This window comes from Vigna umbellata, chromosome 10 (genome assembly GCF_029865625.1).
Source record: "Vigna umbellata cultivar VRB3 chromosome 10, Vumbellata_1.0, whole genome shotgun sequence".
Taxonomy (NCBI): domain Eukaryota; kingdom Viridiplantae; phylum Streptophyta; class Magnoliopsida; order Fabales; family Fabaceae; genus Vigna; species Vigna umbellata.
This window is the reverse complement of record NC_142174.1, coordinates 6,780,334-6,804,432: the sequence shown is the minus strand read 5'-3', so window position 1 is coordinate 6,804,432 and position 24,099 is coordinate 6,780,334. Positions and strand designations below refer to the sequence as shown.

Here is a 24,099-nt window from a genome sequence, read left to right as displayed (position 1 = left end):
GCTTTTTTGTAGTTTGTATTTGTTTATTGTTTCTTTTTTGCAATTATCACCTTAATGGTGTGAGCTTAAGGATATAGTCTTTTCAGTTGGCTCAACGAAAGTTTGGGAGTGAAGCTTGCAATATAGGTAATTACTTTTGTTCTTCAGGTGAATAATTTTATTCATCACAATATGTAGTTCTTGTTCTATCATTATCCATGTAATGTTCATTTTAGTAGTTTTATACTACTAAATTGAGATGTTATACTATTTGACACATTTTCACATCATCGTTATTTGAAACATCAAATAAAATTTGGTTAAAATAATTAAATCTATAGAATTCTAAAAATAAAAAACTAAATTTGGTTAAAAAACTAAATCTATAGAACTAATTTCAATTTAAAAATTGGAGAAATAAAAATATATTTAATCCTATAAATTATTAAGAGTAACTCTATGATTATAAGAATATCTTATTTAATAATCCATTAATCAAATATTTGTTTCGAGATTCCTAGTCAAATATTCTACAGTGCTAATATGCTTTTGCACAAAATGAAGACGTTGAGAAAAGAAATACAATTCTCATAAGCATTAGATCTAAGTATTTTTTTTTTGTTCGGGTTCTTACAATCTTGCATAAAAATACATTATTTTCCATTTGTATTCTAAAAAATTTATCAAAAACGTAATTTCACTAATTTACACCTGGTGAGCAACAGGCACAGCATAAATTAGTTCATATCTTACTAGAACAATACAAGCAAGGTACATACAATAGATAGTATAAGATACGTATAATAGTTAATACAGGCTGTAAAACAGATACGGTCATAACTGTCTTTACCATGAACCATAAAGCTCAAGTGTAAAAAAAGCAAGTAACATCAAATGGTCATTACGAAGAATTCAGCAGAACTTAAACTGTGCTCAAACCAAACTTGCATTCTACAAAAGGCAACTAGCTTAGTAACGGTGAATGAGTTCCTTGTATGCATCCTTGTGCTTGGTGTGATGCTCAATTTCTGCCTGATAATATAAGTCACATTAAGCATCAAAATTAAGAATGAGGACTAGCTTAAAGCCTAAGCAGGTCCATACTTTAGATCTCTTAGATAAAAACGCCTACAAAAAATTTGATACTAATATATCTCTATTAAATTAATTATAAAATTATGTTTGAGAATGAAATTTAATTAAATTATTATGAATAATTATTAATTTTTTATAATAAATTGTTTTATTAATAAAAAGGCCTTATTCTTATGTTTGATTTATTCCTCTCAAAATTATGATATATTTTAACATGAATAGTTTTATTAGTAAATAAAAAAGTTTTAATCTTAAGATTGTTTTAAACTTCCCAAATCTTTGAGATATGCATGATTCTCCACTTAGCTAATCACTAACTTATGAACCCGCTGCAGAATAGCCAAAACGATATATCTAACATGAAGGGTAAAAGGCATCTACATCGAATACATCATACCTTTCGAATTGCTTTTATGGCAGTTAGCAACTTCTCGCTGATAAATTCCTTAAGGAAGTCATCCTTATGGAGAGCATCCAAAGATTCAGAAAGAGATGCTGGCAATCTCTGAAGGGTTTCCGGGTTTGGATTTGAATCTGTTTCATACATGAAATGAGAGGTTTATATTGATATTTGTAAAGGAACATGAAAGAACCCAGCGAAAATTTATGCAACCGTTATGCAGATTGGTAAAAGGAACATGAAAGAGAAAACGGAAAAAAAAGGCTGCAAATTTGGAATTGAACTTGATAGAAGTAAATAAAATTTAGCATCCACTGTGCTTCCTAGGATTCTGATGAAAAACTCCAATAAGTATTTCACTGCAATTGTATTATTTGATAAAACTGTTGAAAATAATCGCGTGACTAAGTCTCACATTTTGAAAAAATGACAAAATTAAACAACATAAAGAAAAATGACCCATAAATCTAATATTTCGAATTTTTAGGTTAAAAATGGTATCAGTATCTTATCTAGATTTGATATATATAATCTTCCCTCATGAATATCCCATTATTGGTATCAAAAGCCACTGTTATTCCCAGGCTAACTATTTTAATATTTTGTGCAGCTCATGGTTGATTTAAACATTATAATCAAGGTTATATGATCTTACCAACAGGTTCAGGAAGAGGAAGATGCCTTCGAAGCCCATCAATGCCAGCAGCAAGTATGGCAGCTAAGCCCAAGTATGGATTGGCAGAACCATCAAATGATTTCATCTCAAAGTTGGTGGCTAGACCGTCGAGAGTTCCAGGTGGAGATGAAGCTCGCAATGGAGCCTCCTTATTTTCGTTTCCCCAGAAAAGGTACGCACCACTCCATGTATTGGGTTGCAATCGATCATAACTGCCACGAATTCAGATAACAAAGTAACATTGCGGCATAATTCCAAAACTTGGTATTTGCAATTTAAAATAACGCTTGTTAGAGAGGGAAAAAAAATCCTATCTTACTCATAACAACTTAAACTTTATCAACGCTGGCAATATAATGTCATACAATAACATCAGTTTCAGTCAAAACACACAGAATAAGACCAACCTGTTAGGGAGTGGTGCTATAAATGCCAAGATTGAAGGAAGATGTTGTAGAATTCCTGCCATAAATTCTCTTCCCAAAGTTGATATTCCATGCTTAGATGATGTACCAGATCCCATATATACATTTTGGCCATTCCGCCACAAGCTAAGATGAACATGCGATCCAGAACCCATATCATCTAGTGCGTACCTAAACAATGTCACGATAAAACTTCTGTTACACCAACAAAAGTAATTTTAACGGTTTCTTAGATAGTTCATCAGCTGCAATTATGTTTTATTAACTAGTCTATACATAGAATGTTAAATGTTGTTAGTTATGTTTAATGTTTTGTTATAATTAATTGTGTTGGGGGATTACAAAAGTTAGGAGTGATTCTTAGTGTTAATTATGTCTTGTAATAGAGTTCATTAATTATGTTTTGTTTGTAGTTGTGTTTAAGACTTGAAGCTGAAAGGCCATGAGTTAAGGTCTAAGTATTGATGTATTCTTCAAAAGCTAGTGACAGCAAGTAATAACATTAGAGCATCTTTCCAGAAAGACTTGTTGTCAACATACACCACTAGAGCATATATGATATGTGACTTTATGTTAGATTGTAAAAGAATGGACTTTTAATAATTTTATGATAAAAGAAATGATTGTATACAAATTTACTGAAGTTATATATTTTAACATTTTAATCAGGATATTTTAAAGTGGTAGAAGAGAAATGGTCCTGAAGTATAACTATTGTGTCTTGCTTAGATATTGTTATGATAGTGTATATTCAAATCATGAGGGTACTTTTATCAACACAGTAACACAATCAGGAATATTCTCCATAGAAGAAACAAGCAGGGGCTCCTTTTACAACATTATCGCCATACAATTGTGTCCATATGGTGTCAAATATGCTGGCACAGTCTTTAAAGCAGCTCTGAAATGCTACTTTGTTATTCTCTGTCGTTCAAAAATCTGAATACAAAGATATCATATAAAACTAAGACAAACTTTGCCACTTACTTTGGAATAAAAGTTGCTAGCAAGCCATGCTTTCTGGCAATTGCCCTAACAACTTCACGGGTGAAAATTAAGTTGTCTGCTGCTTTAGTGCAAATGGTATACTTCAAAACCACCTCAAACTGACCTTTAGCAGCTTCACAGTGTATCTAGGATATTACAAGAAAAGGTTAAGCTTAAAAAGTGGGCTGCAGCTTGAAAAGAAGTATCAGACAATGTCTGAAAACATGCTATAAAGGATAATCCTTATGAGGACTTGGTCATGCTTAAACCCCCAAATTATTCATAATTGATGGGCTTTTCAGAGCTTACGCTCAGTTTCAAGAATATAGTGTTGTGGTAGTGCGCTGTTAATCACTCTATTACTCTGGGTACAGGGTGTATTAGGTTTACCTTAATCTGGTTTCATTTGTGAAAGAAATCTTCAGAAGATAAGAATAGTATAATTGATCATGTTACAATTCCTTTTACCTGTTCAACTGCAATTCCCAAGGAATGAAGAGAATCAACAACTTCATGAAGTACGGGAGAAGCAGCATCAAATGCTGATGTGGAGCAGTATGGACTCGAGTCAAATGGCACCCATTCCTCTTTACCTTCCCTGAATATTTTTTCACCACATTTTTAACAAATTGTCTGTAATTTGCATTATTCAGATCAACAACATACCTTTTTAGCATCTTTAAGAGAATAAATTCATTCTCAAATCCTGCATTCATTTCCTGGAAGTGGAAGCAGAAAAAGTTAAGCATCCTATACTTCAACAGATAGGATGAACTCAACTTCGTACCAAGTCAAATTCATCTTTCAGAATTTTAGAAGCTCTTCTTAAGACATCTCTTGGACAATATTCCCAAGCTTCACCAGGTTTAACACACATATCAACTAAAACCATTTCATCTTTTTTATTCCTATTCAAAAGAGAGATGCATTAGTTAACAAGATTGTATCTATCTTCTGAAATATATATTTCTGAAAAAAAAAAACCTTAAGATGATTTCCATTCCAGATGCACTTGATCCATGCAATGATGCAATTACTATTTACTTAATAAACAAGGTCAGGACTTCTTAATTCAAGAAGTCAAGAAAGCAAATAAACCACACCAACAGATTATACTTCTCTTAATATACTTCTCTTATTCAATGAACCAAGAATACAATTGTATAGTAATCCCTCCTAAGGAAGCCCGATCTCCCTCCACTGGACTAATGTTCCAGTCAACAACAATTACTAATCTCATCCCCCCGCCCTTTTCCACTAATTATTATTTATACTCCCCTTTCCCTCTAACAAACTTCTAATAGAAACTCCCTCCTAATTTCTATCGGACATTTTCTCCTTCACGCCTTTATTTCTCCTTACATATATACTTTTATTCCCCTATCACAAGGCAACAATTAAATACAAAATTTATTTAACACAAAAAAGAAAAGAAAAGAAATAAGATAAACAAAACATGAGCAGTAAAAGAATTTCTGTATATAATGAAATGAGAAAAAGACACATGTAAAAGAAAAACATAGGATAATAATCCAAAAATATCTGGTCAGAGCTTCAATGACAATAGATAACAAAATGCTAGTTGCCAATTGAGAGAGGGAAATTGGAAGGCTGAATGTTTTGAGTTTGCTAGGGGTTGGAAGGTTTACGAGAGAAGAAGTATATGAGAGAAGAAGGACACCGAACGGTGGAAGGCGGGGAGAGGTCGAGCCGAACGGTGGAAGGCAGTGAGGGTGAAGAAGGGCACCGAACAGTGGAAAGCGGGGAGATGTCGAGCCGAACGATGGAAGGCGGTGAGGAATCGAGCGGAACAGCTGAAGGTGGTGAAGGCTCCAGCCGAACGGTGGAAAGAGGTGAAGAACTGGAGTCGATCATTGAAGAGTTACTATCCTAACTGTTGTAGCAATTAGGATGGGCGGGAAATATTTATAGTAATTAGAGCTATATTATAGGGAAATATTCAGTATAAGATATTTAGAGTAAATAGAGCTATATTCTAGGGAAATATTCAGTATAAGATATTTATAGTAAATAGGGCTATATTCTAGGGAAATATACAGTATAAGATGGGCGGAAAATATTTAATATAAATAGAGCTAGATTCTATTGTTAGGGTTATGCTTTTGATTATTGAGTTTGTTAACAGGCGCCTATAGTCCTGTGAGGGAGGTTATGCTCTCAACTATCCTTGTTTAGAGAATTCTATTACCATTAATAAGAGAAATTCATTCTTTCATTATCTTTTCTGCCTATTGTGATCGTGGATAATTAGGTTTCCTACTCAGAAACCTAACAATTGGTCCGACCTCCCAGATACTAATATAGAGGAGTGAAAGACGTCATGGAGGGAAGAATGAATGCAGTCGAAGGGAAACTGGAGAACGTGGAGTTGTCCATGGGGGTATTGGAGGCAGAGGTGGCGGCAATCCACAAAGATTTACAAGAACTGATGAGGATGATAGAAGGGCAAGCCCCACAACTAGATGGAAATTCGGATGGAAGTCAGGGTCTGTCAACGGAGAAGGGGGGACCGGCGAGAGGAAGAGGAAGGCGAGAGAGAGGGTGGACGCCAGGAGGAGCAACCAAATTGGAGGAAAAGGGTAGAGTTACCCATTGTTTAAGGGATTGATCCGTTGAATTGGATCAATAAAGCTGATAAATTTTTTTAACTACAAGGGGTGTCCGAGGAAGAAAAGGTGCTCCTAGCCTACATCAGCATGGAGCAAAGTGTTAGATACTAGTTCAGATTTTGGAGGGAGAAGGTCAGGAACCGTTCGTGGGCGGTTTAAAGGAGGCAATGGTGATCTGATTCGAAGGAAGAAACAGGGGGTCAGTCTTCGAAAGATTGGCGGCCAGTAAGCAATCGGGATTTGTGGAAGAATACATCCAAGATTTTGAAATCTTGGTGGGACAGACGAAAGGAGTGCCCGAAGAACAATTGATTGGGTACTTTATGGTAGGGCTACAGGAGGGGATTCATAATCAAGTGCGACTACTTGATCCGCAGGAGTTGATGATCACTATGAGAATGGCAAAGGACGTGGTGGAGGAGCTCCACAGTGGCGCAAAGGCTGGGGGCGGAAGTATGATCAAGAATCAGTCTTGGGGGAGACCGAACAGCATGACGCGGATGTATCCCAGCCGACGTAATTAGAGCCGAGCGGGGGTCACGGAGAGTGTGGGGTTAGGAAGGAAGGAAGAACACAAGGGAGTGGATTAGGCAAATCAGGTTTTGACAACAAGGGAAGAAACACGAAGAATCTACCCTATTCGGAATTTGTGAAACAAAGGGAAGAAGGGAGGTGTTTCAGGTGTGGAGGGTCGTTCGGTCCAGGCCACCACTGTCCAGAAAGGAGTCTTCGGATGGTTATACTGGCGAAAGATGAGGAGGAAAGGGAAGGATTGAGGCCGAATTTGACCAAATGCAGATGGAGTTGTCGGCCTTCTCGGCTGGAGGCCTTACCCAGCCAAGAATGATGAAATTACATGGAGAGATAGGAAGAAGCAGGTGTTGATCTTGATAGACAGTGACGCTAGCCACAATTTCATAAGCAAGGGATTGGTAAAAGAGTTGGGATTACCCATGGTAGACACTCCACCATATTTGGTGAGCTTGGGAGATGGGCAGAAAAAGAAGACAAGGGAGTGTTGCGAAGAGGTAATGATTCGCATAGGAGAAGTAGAGGCTACAGACAGGTTTCATCTGTTTGAATTGGGCGGAGTTGATGTAATACTGGGGTAGAATAGCTTGCCAAGCTGGGGGAAATAACCCTGAATTGGAAGGAACTGATCATGGTGTTCGGTCAAGAGGGGAGGAAGGTGACCATAAAAGGGGACGACCCTACTTTAGCTAGAAGATTGGTTGAGCCAGGAGCATTGTTCAAAATGAAAGAAGTGGAAGCCTGGATGTTAGTGTGGGAGTTAGGGAGGATAGGAAGGAGTGAGGAAGGAGGGAACAACCAGGGATTGATAGAGGAGCAGAGTCAGGCAATGGATCAGATTTTAGACCAGTACTCAGGGGTATTCCACGAGCTCATAGGATTACCTCCTGACAGAGGCATGGTACAAAAGATACCTCTCAAGGAGGGGGCGGACCCAGTAAATGTAAGGCCATATAGATACTCCCATGTGATGAAAGGTGAAATTGAGAAGCAAGTGACCGAGATGCTTAAGACAGGGATCGTCAGGCCGAGCATCAGTCCACACTCAAGCCCAGTTATATTAGTTAAGAAGAAGGATGGCAGCTGGAGGTTTTGTGTGGACTATAGAGCTCTGAACCGAGCCATTGTACCTGACAAATTTCCATCCCTATAATAGAAGAGTTCTTGGATGAATTGAGGGGAGCTAGGTATTTCTCTAAAGTAGATTTGAAGGCAGGATACCATCAGATTCGGATGAGGGAAGGGGATATACAGAAAAAGGCTTTTAGGACTCACCAAGGCCATTATGAGTTCATGGTGATGCCCTTTGGCCTCACCAACGCACCTGGAACCTTCCAAAGTGCTATGAACAGTCTGATGCAAACCTATCTGAGAAAATTTGTGTTAGTGTTATGTTGTAATTAGAGAAGATATCTTTAGAATCTTCCTAATTAGAGAAAATAGATATATAATCTTCTATTATATTTTGTTTACCTAGTTTCCCTATTTCCCTTTTTAGGAGAATTAGATTATTACAAATAGAGAATATGAGAATGTATTTTTTATGATTCTGAATAATAAAATCAGTCATATTTTCAACTTGGTGTCAGAGCTCCCAATCTTGGGGCTCCGTTCCGCTGCACAGTCGCGCCGTTGCCGCTGTCCGACCACTGACGTCGCCGGTTGGGGTCATTGATTGGGCAGAAAGGTGCGCCCAACACCGGCGACCACAACGTCGGAAGTCGCTCCGTGAGAGAAGCCACCACGCACCGCCATGCGTCGCCACTGTCGCTGGCGCATGTAGCCCACGCGCCCACCTCCGACGAGACCCACTCGCCGCCGTCGCCACAGACAGAGTTGCCGAAGCCTCCTAAGTCTGTTCCTAGGGTCGGTGACGACCCTTTGGCCTATATTTGAGTAGATATGAGTTTTAAGTTCTGCTCCTTTTTTCTCGGTGTGACCCACTTGCCGCCGCCGCCACAAACAGAGTCGCCGGAGCCTCCTGAGTTTGTTCTTAGGGTTGGTGACGACACGTTTGGCCTATATTTGAGTATATATGAGCTTTTAAGTTCTGCTCCTTTTTTCTCGATGTGACTCACACGTCATCGTCGTCTCGGAAAAGGTCACCAGAGACTCCTGGTTGCGTTCTACGGGATGTCTGAAGTAAAATTTATTCCTTTGTGCCTTCATTAAAAAAAGATCTCGAGCACTTGAAAGCAATGGTTGAATCAATGAGTAAGCCCTCTGGATCATGTACTTTGTCCATAAAAGGTAAGATTTGTCTAGATATGGTTGGTCATATGTCTGAAGGTATTTGGATCCTTGATTCGGGTGCAACTAATCATATGACACCTTTTAGTGTGTCCTTCGACTCATGGTAAAAGAAATAAAGAACAACTTATTACAGCTGCGAATGGTCAGGGTATACCTTTATGCGGCTCTGGGAATATAATTTTGGACTCATCTATTGTATTGAAGGATGTTTTATATGTTCCTCAATTAGCTAATAGTCTTATTTCTCTGCAAATACTCACAAAAGATTTAAATTGTTCAATAACATTTTTCCAACTTATTGTGTTTTTCAGGATTTTGCCATAGGGAAGACAATTTTAATTGCTAAGGAGCAGAGTGGGTTGTATTTTTTAGAGTTTGATGACCAAAGCAACACGAAAATCATGAGTCAACAAGCAACATTTGAGACGTGTGCAAAATCCCAAATATGGTTACATTATCAAAGGCTTGGACATCCTTCATTTAGTCGTATCAAGTCCTTATTCCCCCACTTGTTTACCAAAGAGTCTGTTGAGTCTTTTAATTGTGATATTTTTCAATTATCAAAACACCATCATACATCTTATCCTATTAGTCATAAAAAGAGTATTTCTCCATTTGATTTAATTCCCTCTAGTGTTTGGGGTCCTATCATAGATTCTATTTCTGGAACCAAATGGTTCGTTACCTTTATTGACAATTGTACTCGTGTCACGTGGACATACCTTATGAAAAATAAATCCGAAGTTTTTCAAATTTTTGTTAATTTTTTCCATCTTGTCCAAAATCAATTTGGAAAAAAAATCAAAAGAATTAGGTCTGATAATGGTACTAAATATGTGAATCATGAATTTCTCAATTTTTTGTCTCATAATGGTATTGTTCATGAACTAACCTATGTTAACACCCCTCAACAAAATGGGGTTGTAGAAAGAAAGAATCGTCATGTTCTTGAAGTAACTAGAGCTCTATTTTTCAAATGTCTGTTCCAAAAAATTACTGGGGAGAAGCTGTGTTAACTGTCACATATCTCATCAACAAGTTACGCACTCGTATATTAAATGGCATTAGTCCTATAGAGTCTCTGTTGTCTTTTGTTCCTTCTTCTTCCCCTCTAACGATTCTATCTAGTCGAGTCTTTGGATGTGTTGTTTTTGTTCACTCTCATCATCCTAATCGTGGTAAATTAGATCCCAAAGCTCTTAAATGTGTCTTAATTGGGTATCCTTCTAATAAAAAAGAGTACAAATGTTATCATCCTCAGAGTCGTCGCATCTTTATCACCATGGATGTCACCTTTCATTAAACACAATCCTTTTATGTCAGTCCACCACTTCAAGGGGAGAAAGCATTTGAAGTGGATGAACTCTCCTTGTCATTATCATGTTTGTCTTTGCAGTATGCCTAAGACCTGAGCAATGAAGCTACCATAGTCCACAATGAGGAAGAAGAGGAAGAAGACAAATTTTTTGGCAAAAAATATGAAAGAAGAAAACAACCCACTTCAACTCTTAAGCAAGAAGAATTGTCTAATTCGGAGGTGAGGATCCCTGAAGATTATCAATGAGGAAGAGGTAAGTATTACTAAGGATTTACCCATTGCATTGAGAAAGGAAAGAAGATCATGTGCTAAATATCTTATTTCTTAGTATGTTTGCACTAACAATCTCTCTGATAAGCACAAAAGTCTTATTGCTGCCATTGATGCCACAGAAATTCCTATGTCAATCCAGGAGGCCATGAAACTTGAACATTGGAATTGAGCCATGAAAGAAGAGATGAATGCACTAGAAAGAAATTCAACTTGGGAGATTGTTGATAAGCCAAGAGACAAGAAGGCAGTAGGGTGTAGATGGATATTCACAGTGAAACATAAGGCAGATGGGACAATAGAAAGATATAAAGCTAGATTGGTGGCAAAAGAATATACCCAAACATATGGGATTGACTATGAGGAGACATTTGCCCCAGTGGCAAAGATGAATACAGTTCGAGTTATTCTGGCTTTGGCTGCTCATTTTAGATGGGACTTACACTAGCTGGATGTGAAGAATGCCTTTCTTCATGGAAATCTAGAAGAGGAAGTATACATGGATATTCCCCCAAGCTTTGAAGTGAAAAATGAAAGAAACAAGGTATACCTCCTGAAGAAAGCATTGTATGGGTTTAAGCAATCCCCTAGAGCGTGGTTTGGAAGATTTACAAAAAGCAATGGTTTCCTTGAGATACAGACAAAGCCAAGGAGATCACACTTTATTCATAAAGGACTCTTCTGTAGGTAAACTCACTCTATTGCTTGTCTATGTGGATGATATGATTATTGCAGGAGATGATGCTAATATTATTCAAAAGGGAAGACACATTGACTATGAAGATATATATTGATGCTGACTATGCAGGTTCTATTACTGATAGAAAATCTACTTCTGGGTATTGTGTGTTTCTTGGAGATAGTCTGGTAACATGGAGAAGCAAAAAGCAAGATAGAGTATTTCGTTCTAGTGCAGAAGCTAAATTTCGAGCTCTTGCTCAAGGAATGTGTGAAGGACTCTGGATGAAAATCATTTTGAATAATCTTAAAGTCAAAGTGGAGAACCCGGTGCAACTACACTGTGACAATAAGTCTGCCATGAGCATAACCCATAATCCAGTACAGCACGCATAACCAAACACATTGAGATTGACAAACATTTCATCAAAGATAATCTTGACAGAGGCTTTGTGATTACAACTCATGTTCCTATAGAACTTCAAATAGCATATATTTTTACAAAAGGGCTTCCTCCGGGTAGATTTCAAGATCTTGTAGGCAAGTTGGGAATGATTGATATTCATTTACCAACTTGAGGGGGAGTGTTGTAATTAGAGAAGATATCTTTAGAATCTTCCTAATTAGATATATAATCTTCTATTTTATTTTGTTTACCTAGTTTCCCTATTTCCTGTTTAGGAGAATTAGATTGTTACAAATAGAGGATATGAGAATGTATTTTTTATGATTCTGAATAATAAAATCAGTCCTATTTTCAACTTATTCTTTGATGACATATTGGTTTATAGCCAATCTTGGGAGGAACATTTGAAGCATGTCGGGTTAGTGTTGAGGAAGCTGGAGGAGAACAGTTGGGTGGCTAACAGGAAATAGTGTGAATTTGGCAAGGTCCAGATAAGATATATGGGTCATCTGATCTCGGAAAGGGGGGTTGAATGGACCAACATAAGGTGAGGGTTGTGATGGATTGGGAAAAGCCCAGTACATTGAAGGCTTTAAGGGGGTTTCTAGGTCTGACGGGGTACTACAGGCGTTTCGTGAAGGATTATCGGAAGATCGCCAAGTCGTTGACTGAGTTGCTTAAAAAGGGGTTGTTTACATGGACAGAGCAAGCTGATGTAGCCATGACTAGATTGGAGGAGGCCATTACTACTGTACCAGTATTGATTTTACCTGACTTTTACCAACCTTTCCATATTGAGTGTGTTGCATCAGGAGGAGGAGTAGGAGCGGTTCTCACACAAGGAAACAGGCCCGTTGCTTTCTTCAGCTTTATCGGAGGGATCATTGAATAAATCAATATACGATAAAGAACTTATGGCTTTGGTTATGGTCATACAGCACTGGAGACCCTATCTATTGGGCCAAAGATTTGTGGTTCATACTGACCAAAGGAGCCTTAGATACTTATTGGAGCAGTGCATCACCACCCAGAATCAGCAGAATTGGATTGCAAAGCTCCAAGGGTATGATTTTGAAATTATGTACAAGTTTGGGGTTACCAACAGGGTTGCAGATGCCCTATCTCGAAAGAGGGAGAAAGGTACGGAAGAAGAGAAGGAGTTGACGGTTGTGGCCAGGCCTTATTGGCAAGACTTTGGGAAGATCTTGAAGGAGGTTGAGGAGGATGAGGCATTGAAGAGGGTAATGGGAGACATTAAAAAGGACCCTAACTCGCACCCAACTTTTACCATGAAGCATGACAGATTGCACTATAAGGAAAGGCTCGTGATTTTAGCTCAATCGGCCTGGGTACCTAAACTAATAGCTAAATTTCACATGACTCAGAAAGGGGGACATTCTGGGGTTTATTGGACTTATTGCAAGGTAGCTCAATCACTTCATTGGATAGGAATGAAGAAAGTCGTGACTGATTTCGTTGCAAGTTGCCTGGTATGCCAGCAGCATAAGTATTTGTCATCCTCCCCATAGGGGTTGCTACAACCTTTGCCCATAACCAACACCATTTGGGAGGAAGTGAGCATGGATTTTATAGTGAAGTTGACCAAATCCCAAGGGTATGATGCCGTACTGGTGGTGGTGGACCGTCTTAGTAAATATGGGCATTTCTTACCACTGAAACATCCATATTCAGCCCACACCATAGCTGAGGTGTTTGTTAAGGAAATTGTCAGGTTGCATGGGGTACCAATATATATTGTTAGTGATAGAGATCCACTGTTTTTGAGTGTCTTCTGGAAGGAGCTGTTCAAAATGCAGGGGACCCAACTAAAGATGAGCACAGCCTATCATCCTAAATCGGATGGGCAGACCGAGGTGTTGAACAGGGTGTTGGAGGGTTATCTGAGATGTTTTGCTCAGAACAACTAAAGGGGTGGAGTTCAGTACTACATGGGCTGAGTATTGGTACAATACTAGCTACCAAGGAGCAGCGAGGTGTACTCCATTTGAAACAGTGTATGGGAGATCTCCCCCCTTCCTTGCACAGGTTCATACCAGGAGAAACCTTAGTGGAAGCCGTAGGTCAGGAGTTGTAGACAAGGGACGAAGCTCTGAAACAACTAAAATTTCATTTAGCACGGGCTCAAGAACTGATGGTGAAACAGACCAATAAAAAAAGGAGATCAGCAGATGTAGAGGTTGGGGATTGGGTGTACTTAAAGATCAGACCGCACAGGCAGACTTCTATGCCGTCCAGACTACATCATAAGTTAGTCACTCGGTATTTTGGGCCTTTCCAAGTCACACAAAAGGTCGGAGAGGTGGCTTTTAGGCTCTAATTGCCAGATACCGCACGGATACACCCAGTGTTTCATGTATCCCAGTTGAAGAAGGCAGTGGGTGAAAGAAGTGTGGAGAAAGAATTGCCAACAGACTTGCAAGTGGATGGACCATCTTTTTGGCCTATCAGAATTTTGGATAGAAGATAGATACAACAAGGGGAGGACGAGGTGCAACAATGTGGGAAGATGCAATGACTATCAAAGATCAATATCCAGATTTCAACCTTGAGGATAAGGTTGAACATCAGGTGGTGGGTAATGTTAGGGGTTGGAAGGTTTACGAGAGAAGAAGAAAGTATGAGAGAAGAAGGACACCGAACGGTGGAAGGCGGGAAGAGGTCGAGCCGAACGGTGGAAGGCGGGGAGATGTCGAGCCGAACGATGGAAGGCGGTGAGGAATCGAGCCAAACGGCTGAAGGCGGTGAGGGCTCGAGCCGAACGGTTGAAAGAGGTGAAGAATTTAAGTCGATCGATTGAAGAGCTACTATCCTAACTCTTGTAGCAGTTAGGATGGGTGGGAAATATTTATAGTAATTAGAGCTATATTATAGGAAAATATTCAGTATAAGATATTTATAGTAAGTAAAGCTATATTCTAGAGAAATATTCAGTATAAGATATTTATAGTAAATAGGGCTATATATTCTAGGGAAATATACAGTATAAGATGGGCGGAAAATATTTAATATAAATAGAGCTAGATTCTATTGTTAGGGTTATGCTTTTAATTATTGAGTTTGTTAACAGGCAGCTACAGTCCTCTGAGAGACGTTATGCTCCCAACTATCCTTGTTTAGAGAATTCTATTACCATTAATAAGAGAAATTCATTCTTTCATTATCTTTCCTGCCTACTGTGATCGTGGATAATTAGGTTTCCTACTCAGAAACCTAACCGAGTTCTTCATACAATTCATAAACACTGAAAACGGTTGCAATGCGCATAAACAAGTATATCTTACATTGGCGAGGAGAGACTTTAAATGGAAACAAACAAGATATTTTCCTTTCAGCTTTTCCCTCGTTAATTAATTGGAGAACATTATATGTTTGATAACTTGAGAATCAATTGAAAAGGAAGTTTAATTTATGAAAAAGCTCATATCCTGTAAAGAAAAGCAGTACTTACCACGGAATTCTCCTTAGAGTAGACAAATCAGGCACTAATCTTGTTTCACCAACTGTTGTTAGACCAGACCCCTCTGCAAGTCCATCCATATGAGAAGAGAATCCCATAGCCGCAAACCCTAAACCAACACCGTTCTTAACAACCACATCATTGAAACGCTTTTTAGGAACAGCCTGAAATAAAACACAACTCCATCTCAAGATGTAATTTCAAGAAAAGAATTCATAAACCAGCTGAACGAACTTTTCCAGGCCTGTACAGCCAGAAGTTCAAGTGAATGAGAGATGCAGTATGTGCACAAGGAATGAGAGATGCAGCATTAGAACTTCCAAGAAAGTGATTCAGTATTCTGTATTTCAAGTTTTATAACAAAAGGTGAAAGGACAGCAAAGTGTTAAAAAACATGATACTCTATATTTCTAGGATAGATTTCATCTTTTTCTCTTGGCCACACGATATCCAAGAAAAAACATGAAACTAACTATATACAATTATTGGTGTGAGAACCATGCAATTTAGATTGATTCCAAATGTAAACAGAATAAAGAATGGACCTACCATTTGAAAACTCAGTAAACATTTTTCTATAATTTCCTCCCAAGGTTAACAAAGAACAATGAAATAAAAAGAAAAAAGCCCTTGAGGGTGACTCACACGACATCTGTGTTGTCCAGTACCATCAACCCACATGACACGAACAAGTGAGACATCAATGTCTAAGTCACCACTCAAATTTTGGGACAAATTACTATGTGAATTGATAACACTGTTAGCTGGACTAATCTTGTAGAAATGAATTGCATTTCTTGCAAAGATGTCCTTTGCAGCTTCCACAGCCTCAGAAACTGAGAGATCACCATCAATGCATGCATCACGTAGAACAGAGAAAACAACTTCACGAGACTTCTTTGCACCTGTAAAAGAAAAACTCAGCTTTAACCAGAAATATTTACACCATGAGTTAAAAATTTTCAATATTTACACCATGAGTTAAAAATTTTCAAAATCAGAAAAAGCCACAAAGAGATAATGTTGCTCTCATTTTTCATAGACAAGAAATTCAAGCATTAATTCATGACATCAAGTTGTGCATCACATTCTAATCCTTAGGGTTCAAAAAGAAATTACGAGCTAAAAAATATTCAAAGGCTCATAAGTTGAAATCATTATAAAATCTTAAATATGATATATCTACACCTTTGAAGTTAGCACATTAAATGCACCTTAGGAGTTTCCAACATTAGAGTTGTTAAGAAGTGGTGTTGTAATTAAAGAAAATATCTTTAGAATCTTCCTAATTAGAGTTGTTTTCCTAGTTTCCCTATTTCCCTTTTTAGGAGAATTAGATTATTACAAATAGAGGATATGAGAATGTATTTTTTATGATTGAGAATAATAAATAAGTCTTATTTTCAACTTGGTGTCAGAGGTCCAAATCTTGGGGCTCCATTCCACTGCAACAGTCGCACCTCCGCTGCAACAGTCGCACCACCGCCGCTGCCGTCGTCGCCGGTTGGGGTCGTTGATAGGGCAGAAAGGTGCGCCCAACACCGGCGATCACAACACCGAAAGTCGCTCCGTGAGAGGAGCCGCCACGCGCCGCCACAGTCGCCGGTGCATGTAGCCCACGCGCCCACCTCCGGCGAGACCCACTCGCCGCCGCCGCCAGACAGGGTCGCCGGAGCCTCCTGAGTCTGTTCCTGGGGTCGGTGACGACCCGTTTGGCCTATATTTGAGCAGATCTGAGTTTGAAAGTTTTGCTTCTCTTCTCGGTGTGACCCACACGCCGTCGTCGTCTCGAAAAAGGTCACCGGAGACTCCTAGTTCCGTTCTAAGGGATGTCTGAAGTAAAAAGGGTTCCTTTGGGAGTACCTAATGACCTACCAAATATAGGAGGTACCGATCGGTTGGATGGTCAGAATTACTTACAATGGAGCCAATTTATTCGAAGGGTTCTCAAGGCTCGTTCAAAACTTGATCACATAGATGGAGGAGGACCAAGACCAGATGACACTTATTTCTTAATTTGGGACAATGAAAATTCATTAATTATGACTTGGATGTGGCAATCCATGATTCCTGAGATAAGGAGAAATTATATGTTCCATTCTTCTGCAAAAGAAATATGGGATGATTTACAGAACACTTTTTCTTTAAAAAAGGATTTTGCTGCTTACTATGACATTGAGAACAGGATATTTAATACAAAACAGGGCTCCCTTTCCGTATCAGAATATCACGGAATCCTGAGTGGTCGTTGGATGGAATTTGATCAGAACCAAACAATAAAGATGTGTAAACCAGATGCTGCCGCTCTTGCTGAATTCATTGAAAGGGGAAGAATCTTTAAATTTCTCCAGGGCTTGAATCATGAGCATGACCCAATCCGGGTTCAGATTTTTGGAAGAGAAAAATTACCATCCCTGTCAGAATTTTTTTTTATGGTAAGAGGAGAAGAAACTCGGAGAACTGTCATGCTAAATGGAGGGATCTCCAACACAGGCTCTGCCATGACAACTGGAAAGGGAGTCCACAAGGGAACAAATGTTGGAGGAAAGACGTTTGAAAAAGGTACTCATAGGGACTATTGTTCATACTGTAAAAGATCTGGACATACTAAGGAAATATGCTTCAAACTCCATGGAAGAAAGCATTGTATGGTCTTAAGCAATCCCCTAGAGCAAGGTTTGGAAGATTTACAAAAGCAATGGTTTCCTTGGGATACAGACAAAGCCAAGGAGATCATACTCTATTCATAAAGCACTCTTCTACAGGTAAAATAACTCTATTACTTGTCTATGTGGATGATATGATTATTGCAGGAGATGATGAAACATAAAAGTTGACATTAAAAGATAAATTGGCAGCTCAGTTTGAAATGAAAGACCTAGGAAAACTCAAATATTTTCTTGGAATAGAGGTTGCCTACTCCAAGAACGGAATTTTCATCTCCCAAAGGAAATATGTACTTGATCTCCTCAAAGAAACAGGAAAGCTGGGATGTAGAACCTCAATAGTTCCTATAGAACAAAATCACAGAATTCGAAGTGAAGAAAGTGCTCCTATAGAGAAGGCCCAATATCAGAGATTGGTAGGAAAATTGATTTATCTATCACACACAAGACCAGACATTGCTTATGCTGTGAGTGTAGTGAGCCAATTTATGCATGATCCAAGAGAGAGACACATGCAAGCAGTTGACAAAATTCTCCAATACTTAAAGTCAAGTCCAGGAAAGGGGTTATTATTCAAAAGGGAAGACACATTGACTATGAAGATATATACTCATGCGGACTATGTTCTATTACTGACAGAAAATCTACTTCTGGGTGTTGTGTATTTCTTGGAGATAGTCTAGTAACATGGAGAAGCAAAAAGCAAGATAGAGTACCCCGTTCTAGTGCAGAAGCTGAATTTCGAGCCCTTGCTCAAGGAATGTGTGAAGGACTCTGGATGAAAATCATTTTGGATGATCTTAAAGTCAAAGTGGAGAACCCGGTGCAACTACACTGTGACAATAAGTCTGCTATGAGCATAGCCCATAATCCAGTACAACATGACAGAACCAAACACATTGAAATTGACAGACATTTCATCAAAGATAATCTTGACAGAGGATTTGTGATTACAACTCATGTTCCTACAGAACTTCAAATAGCAGATATTTTTACAAAAGGGCTTCCTCCGGGTAGATTTCAAGATCTTGTAGGCAAGTTGGGAATGATTGATATTCATTTACCAACTTGAGGGGGAGTGTTGTAATTAGAGAAAATATCTTTAGAATCTTCCTAATTAAAAGATATAGATATATAATCTTTTATTTTATTTTGTTTTCCTAGTTTCCCTATTTCCCTTTTTAGGAGAATTAGATTATTACAAATAGAGGATATGTATTTTTTATGATTGAGAATAATAAATCAGTCTTATTTTCAACTAGTGGAATTTAAGTCTAATTCAATCTTACAAAACCGGCTTGTGAGGGGAGGTTTGCACCCACTTAAATAATGTAAATTGGTCTTACGCTAGTCGATGTGGGACTTCATACCATGTTAAGAAGTGAACATTAAGTCTAACTCAACCCTAACGTTAGCATTGTTAAGAAGTGGACTTTGGTTTGCACCCACTTATATATTGTAAATTGGCCTTTCTTTTGTTGATGTGGGACTTCATACCATGTTAAGAAGTGACCTTATTACTACTTCTTATGTGCATCAGTTAGCAAATCTATTCACCAAAAGTCATCCATAGAATGATTTCATGATCTCATAACCAAGTTGGGAATGACATCCTGATAGACATACAAAAGTATTGGTAATATCCAAGCTTCAACTAGCATAGACAACAACGTGTGGATGAGGACACCAAACACAACATATGGATCAAGAGTTGGAGGAAACGGAACCAGATGGCTGAGAAACTGTTAAGCAGGAAAGTAATGAGGAGTTGGAAAGTATATTATAAGAAGTTTAAAAATAAAAGTAGTTAGTCGTTACATAGGGACTAAGACTTTCTGAAAAAGTCTATGTATATTTTTCCTCGGGTGTGGCCAACATAGGTGTAGAAATTTTAAGAGTCAGCGAAGGAAACTGCATATATTATGGGAAAAATAGAGTAAGATACTTAAATACCACAACAAAGCATTTAAGTATAATATTTATATTTGGTGTAATAGTATATTAACCAACCTAAGTAAAATGTTTCAGGAAATGCATAGCCATCAGTACTGAACATCACCTGCATTGCAAAGTTTATTCTCGTGAGACATCAAATGCCGTGGCCAGAAAGTCGTTATCTTGTGATTTACATGTTTCATTGGATAACCCAATTCAAGAAGATTCTAATTTCATTATAAAATTCTTATTCCTTTGCAATTTACACAACATTCAATTTATTTTGTTATAGCCACCTTATTTAGTGGAGCCAATTCTAATAGCTCTTTCATTGAAGAAATCATCCCATGTACACTCAACTTTGGAATTGCCAGCCCAAAATCAAGGTAGACCTGAAAGAGAAGATTGTGCTACATGCCAGTTATCCAGTAACTCAAATATACTAATACCAAGCCATTGATTGAGTTGTAAAATGTTTGCCTGTGAGTAAACAGAGGCTAGATATGACGCTTCCCTTGAGAATGGATAGGATGCATGCAAAAGCACAATCCGAGACTTTGAATATCTCTTGTCCTCAAGAACTGCACGTAGATGAAGAGGATTGGAGAGTCGCATATCCAAATCTTTATCCCCAAACCTATCGAACAAAAGAACAAATTAGTATCCTAAAGCTGGGAATAGGAAAAGAAAACGTCTCTTTAACATTTAGGAAAAGTGTGGTAGATCCTAGAAGTGGACAAGACGCAAACTAATTTCACCTAACTAACACCTGTGATGTTTTGAGACCAAAATGTAAGATAGTCACAGCTCAATATGCTTTGTTGTTCAAGTAACCTTACTAACAAGGTTCTGTTAAGCACATAGAAATCAAAGTATTTCAATTAATGCTAGCTGAGTAATTTTTTGAAATTCCAAAATATATTTCCCCCAAAATACTCGGATATCATTATATGTAAAAGTATCAAACAATTTAAAATTATCCAATACCCCGTGTGTATCTGCATTGGCAGGTCATAGGATTGAGCAACTTCCAAACTTCGTAAGAAGATGTAGTCAATAAGATTTTTGTTTGCAATACGGACAGGCTTCCCAGCTGAAAGTAAAGAAAGATGAGAAAGAATATCCTGAAACAGATTATATTAAAATAAACCTGCACACTATACTCACCAATCAATGTTTGCCTTAGTCCCTCCTCAGCATCGTTATTAGTAACATTAGTGTTGATTTCTAAGCCACTGCGGTATGCAGCTATGCTTTTCAATCCAAAGATCTCACCAGCAACTGTAACAGCGTCGCTAAGGAATACAGCTAAAATATTATATTCTAATACAGCTAAAGAAGAATTGCTTCATGTGTGTGGAGGGAGATAGAGAGAAAAACATATAAAGGATATGATTTCAACTTTGAGAGAAATGCTTTAGTAAATGAATCCACAGTCCAAGAAGATCCATCGGGCAGGCCCTTCAACATAATATTTATATATAAGATAATATAACAACAAGGTGAATGAGAACGACCGAGAGGTAGAACATAAATAAGACTGAAAATAGACGGATGCAATTAAACAGGAGTTTGCAAAATATACAGTTGAACAATTACATATTCCTAACAATCAGCACTGGCCTTGATTCACAGCCTTCTTCTGATGAGAATAATTTCCCAAATAAAATTTAATTTCTTCACATTTGCTAAATTCACTTTTAGACTCAACTGCCACATAATAGTCTCCACTTCGGGGTGAGAAAATGATTAACTGATGGCAATTGGAAGGAGATGTCTGGAAATCACAATAAGAAAAAGCACCAAAATTAAGAATGTCACCGAAGTTTCTGTAAGACCTTCACTTGCATTAACAAGCTATAGTTATAGCCATCAAGCATTGTAGAGAATCCATCTTCTATTGATAAATTCTGGTTCTGGCGGAAAGCAAATAACTTTCTGGCCTGCTATCATGATGGGGTGTCTTGGACATTTCAGCCTCCCATAGACTAAGGATCAAAATTCTCTTTTTTTTTTTCAAGTCAAATACTATAGGATCTTAAAATGTTGGGGAAAAAACACTTATTAGTTCCTTCCTTCCTTTTCTCCCTCGAAGAGTATATGTGTGAGTAGATGTTTAACACTCAAATTTCGAAAAATCCAAACCGAAGATGTGATATAAAGTTGATTAAATTATAATTGAATTGGAAATGAATTTGGATTGTCTGTTGGGTTTTCTATGTTGTTCCTCTGTTATACCTTCAAAATATATTGATGGATACTAATTTTGATGTTTTAAAATATATTAAAAAGAATTTTTAATATACTAATATAGTATATTTTTAATGTTCAGCAGAAGACAACACCAAAAAGCTCAGTAGAGAATTGGGCTCAAATCTCCTTTCCAACAAAGACTAAGGAATCTCTATTTAAAGATTTTTCTCTGATAAGTTATGCATAACGTAATTTGCCAAAACACTTTAAGTTCTATAAATAGCTAAGCAGATGAAGCCTTTGAAATGGATGCACATATTGTGAAAGTCCATATGCAAACTACTGGTCCAGAATGAACCTTGCAAAACACAAACGTATTTCTCCTCATTTCAAGAGTTCTGTTTTTTCCTTAATTCTATAAAATGCTTGCACAGAAAGGAAGTAACACAGATGTCTGAAAATTTGAAGGCCTAACCCTCTAACTTCAACAGTAGAGAAGGGCTTTGGATATAGTATTGTCTTTAGTGCATATATAATGACGTGGAAAAAAACAGTAACATTAAACGAATACCAGAGTAGGATTTTTGTCCCCAAGAAATACTGTAATGAAATTTTACCTAAGATACCTAATAATCATGATAATGCAAATTAAAAGTGCCTTTGTGCTGGTATCTCACCTCATCGAGGATTTCCTCGGCCAATCGTTCAATTCTTAAGATTCTACCAACAAAAGGTATAAAACTCTTGTGCCATTCTACATCATGCTTTTTGTCCAATTGTAAGCCATCATCAATAAGTATGGCAGCTATTCTTGCAGCTTTAAAGCATGATGAGCTGATGGATTGCAATCCAGATACTCTACGGTATTCTTCAACACCTTGCAAGGATATCTCACATCTATACAGCTCAGCAATGTCTCTTAAATTTCTCTGTTATATTAACATGACAAAATAGGCTGTTACAATAAGATTCAAGCCAGACTGAGAATAAAGTTCCTCAAATAATTTTTTATCATATTTTAGCAAATATAAGTTGAAGAGTAAAGTAATGCACGAGTGCTGAAATCACCATCAAATTCACCGACACTCTGAAGCAAGGAAACAGCACCTTGACTCGTGTAAGCACCTTGAATTGCTTACACATATGACTCGATGTCGCTCAAAGTTTGCGAGACATAGCAATTAAATATAATTTGAAATGCAGAAGGAAATGTTGTTCTTGAGACAGCAATAGAAGGTTGATGAAAGAAAGTTAGAGAGTAAATTGTAAAGGCGAAGTTACCTTGAAAGAAAGAGAGTTGGGTGAGAAAGTTAGCGCTTGACCATTGGCCTCAGAAAAGGCGTGGATGAAGGAAAGGTTTGAGTGAAGAGAAACTATATTGTGAGCATGAGCGTCCACTAGTTCCACCTCCTCCACCGCTTTTCTCAACTCACTCGTATCCATTCTCTCTCTGTTTTTCAATGTCAACTCTGCTTCTCACTTCAGAACTCGCTGCTTAGTGCCATATGCAACTATTATAAACACCGTTGGAGTTCGGACTTTGGGGGAGACAGATATAATATATAATAACATTATTATTATTATAAACTTCTTTTAAACTTATTGTTATTATAAACTTATATATTTTCTTAAGAGTATATTATTTTTATGTAATAAGAATATGAATAAACATCACCATATATGTTTCCAAGGGTGACATAACCTTAATAAAAGGAACTGAAATTTCTTAATTTACGTTTCGAAATCATATTTATAAACTAGACGAAAAATAATACTGGAAACATTTCCTTTCCATTATAAATTTTTAACGGATTTTAATTGATAATAAAAGTATAAAGATTATGTATAAAATAAATCTATGATAATAAAATGTGTGAATAAAATTAAATGATAAAACTAGTAAAAATTGAAAATCTATAAAGTGAAATACTTACAAAATATAAAATATAAAAGTTAAATATGATTTTAGTATTTAAATTTATATGTAAAATTGAATAGTTGCTTTATTTCAGAGAAACCAGTTTTTTTATATTTTTACTAACACGTGTTATATATAAATAATTCAAATATTAATTTAAAATATAATATTTAACATGTAAAACCAATTTTGCCTGAGTAAAATGATGAAAAATTCCAATTTTGCATAGATAAATGTTGTACAATAATATCTATATATATA

General features: G+C 37.4%; 1 protein-coding gene across 2 annotated transcripts; it reads right to left on the bottom strand.

Annotated features, from left to right (window-relative positions):
- Window positions 1–694: 694 nt before the first annotated feature.
- On the bottom strand, window positions 695–23,451 carry LOC124837867 (protein fluG-like). 2 transcript variants are annotated; one of them, XM_088100345.1, is made up of 18 exons: window positions 23,202–23,451; window positions 22,598–22,849; window positions 21,122–21,188; window positions 20,895–21,011; window positions 20,715–20,820; window positions 20,208–20,364; window positions 20,024–20,119; window positions 19,803–19,851; window positions 15,772–16,031; window positions 15,118–15,290; window positions 4,350–4,470; window positions 4,229–4,281; window positions 4,031–4,160; window positions 3,563–3,708; window positions 2,558–2,746; window positions 2,130–2,362; window positions 1,472–1,608; window positions 695–1,007 (listed from the first exon to the last, which is right to left on the bottom strand). In XM_088100345.1, exons 1-18 carry the CDS (start codon window positions 23,361–23,363, stop codon window positions 870–872), a joined length of 2,586 nt encoding a protein of 861 aa, XP_087956471.1. In that variant the 5' UTR covers window positions 23,364–23,451; the 3' UTR covers window positions 695–869. The 2 variants fall into 2 exon arrangements, with proteins under 2 accessions (XP_087956471.1, XP_087956472.1); XM_088100346.1 differs by having other exon boundaries at window positions 695–1,011; window positions 23,202–23,450.
- Window positions 23,452–24,099: the final 648 nt, after the last annotated feature.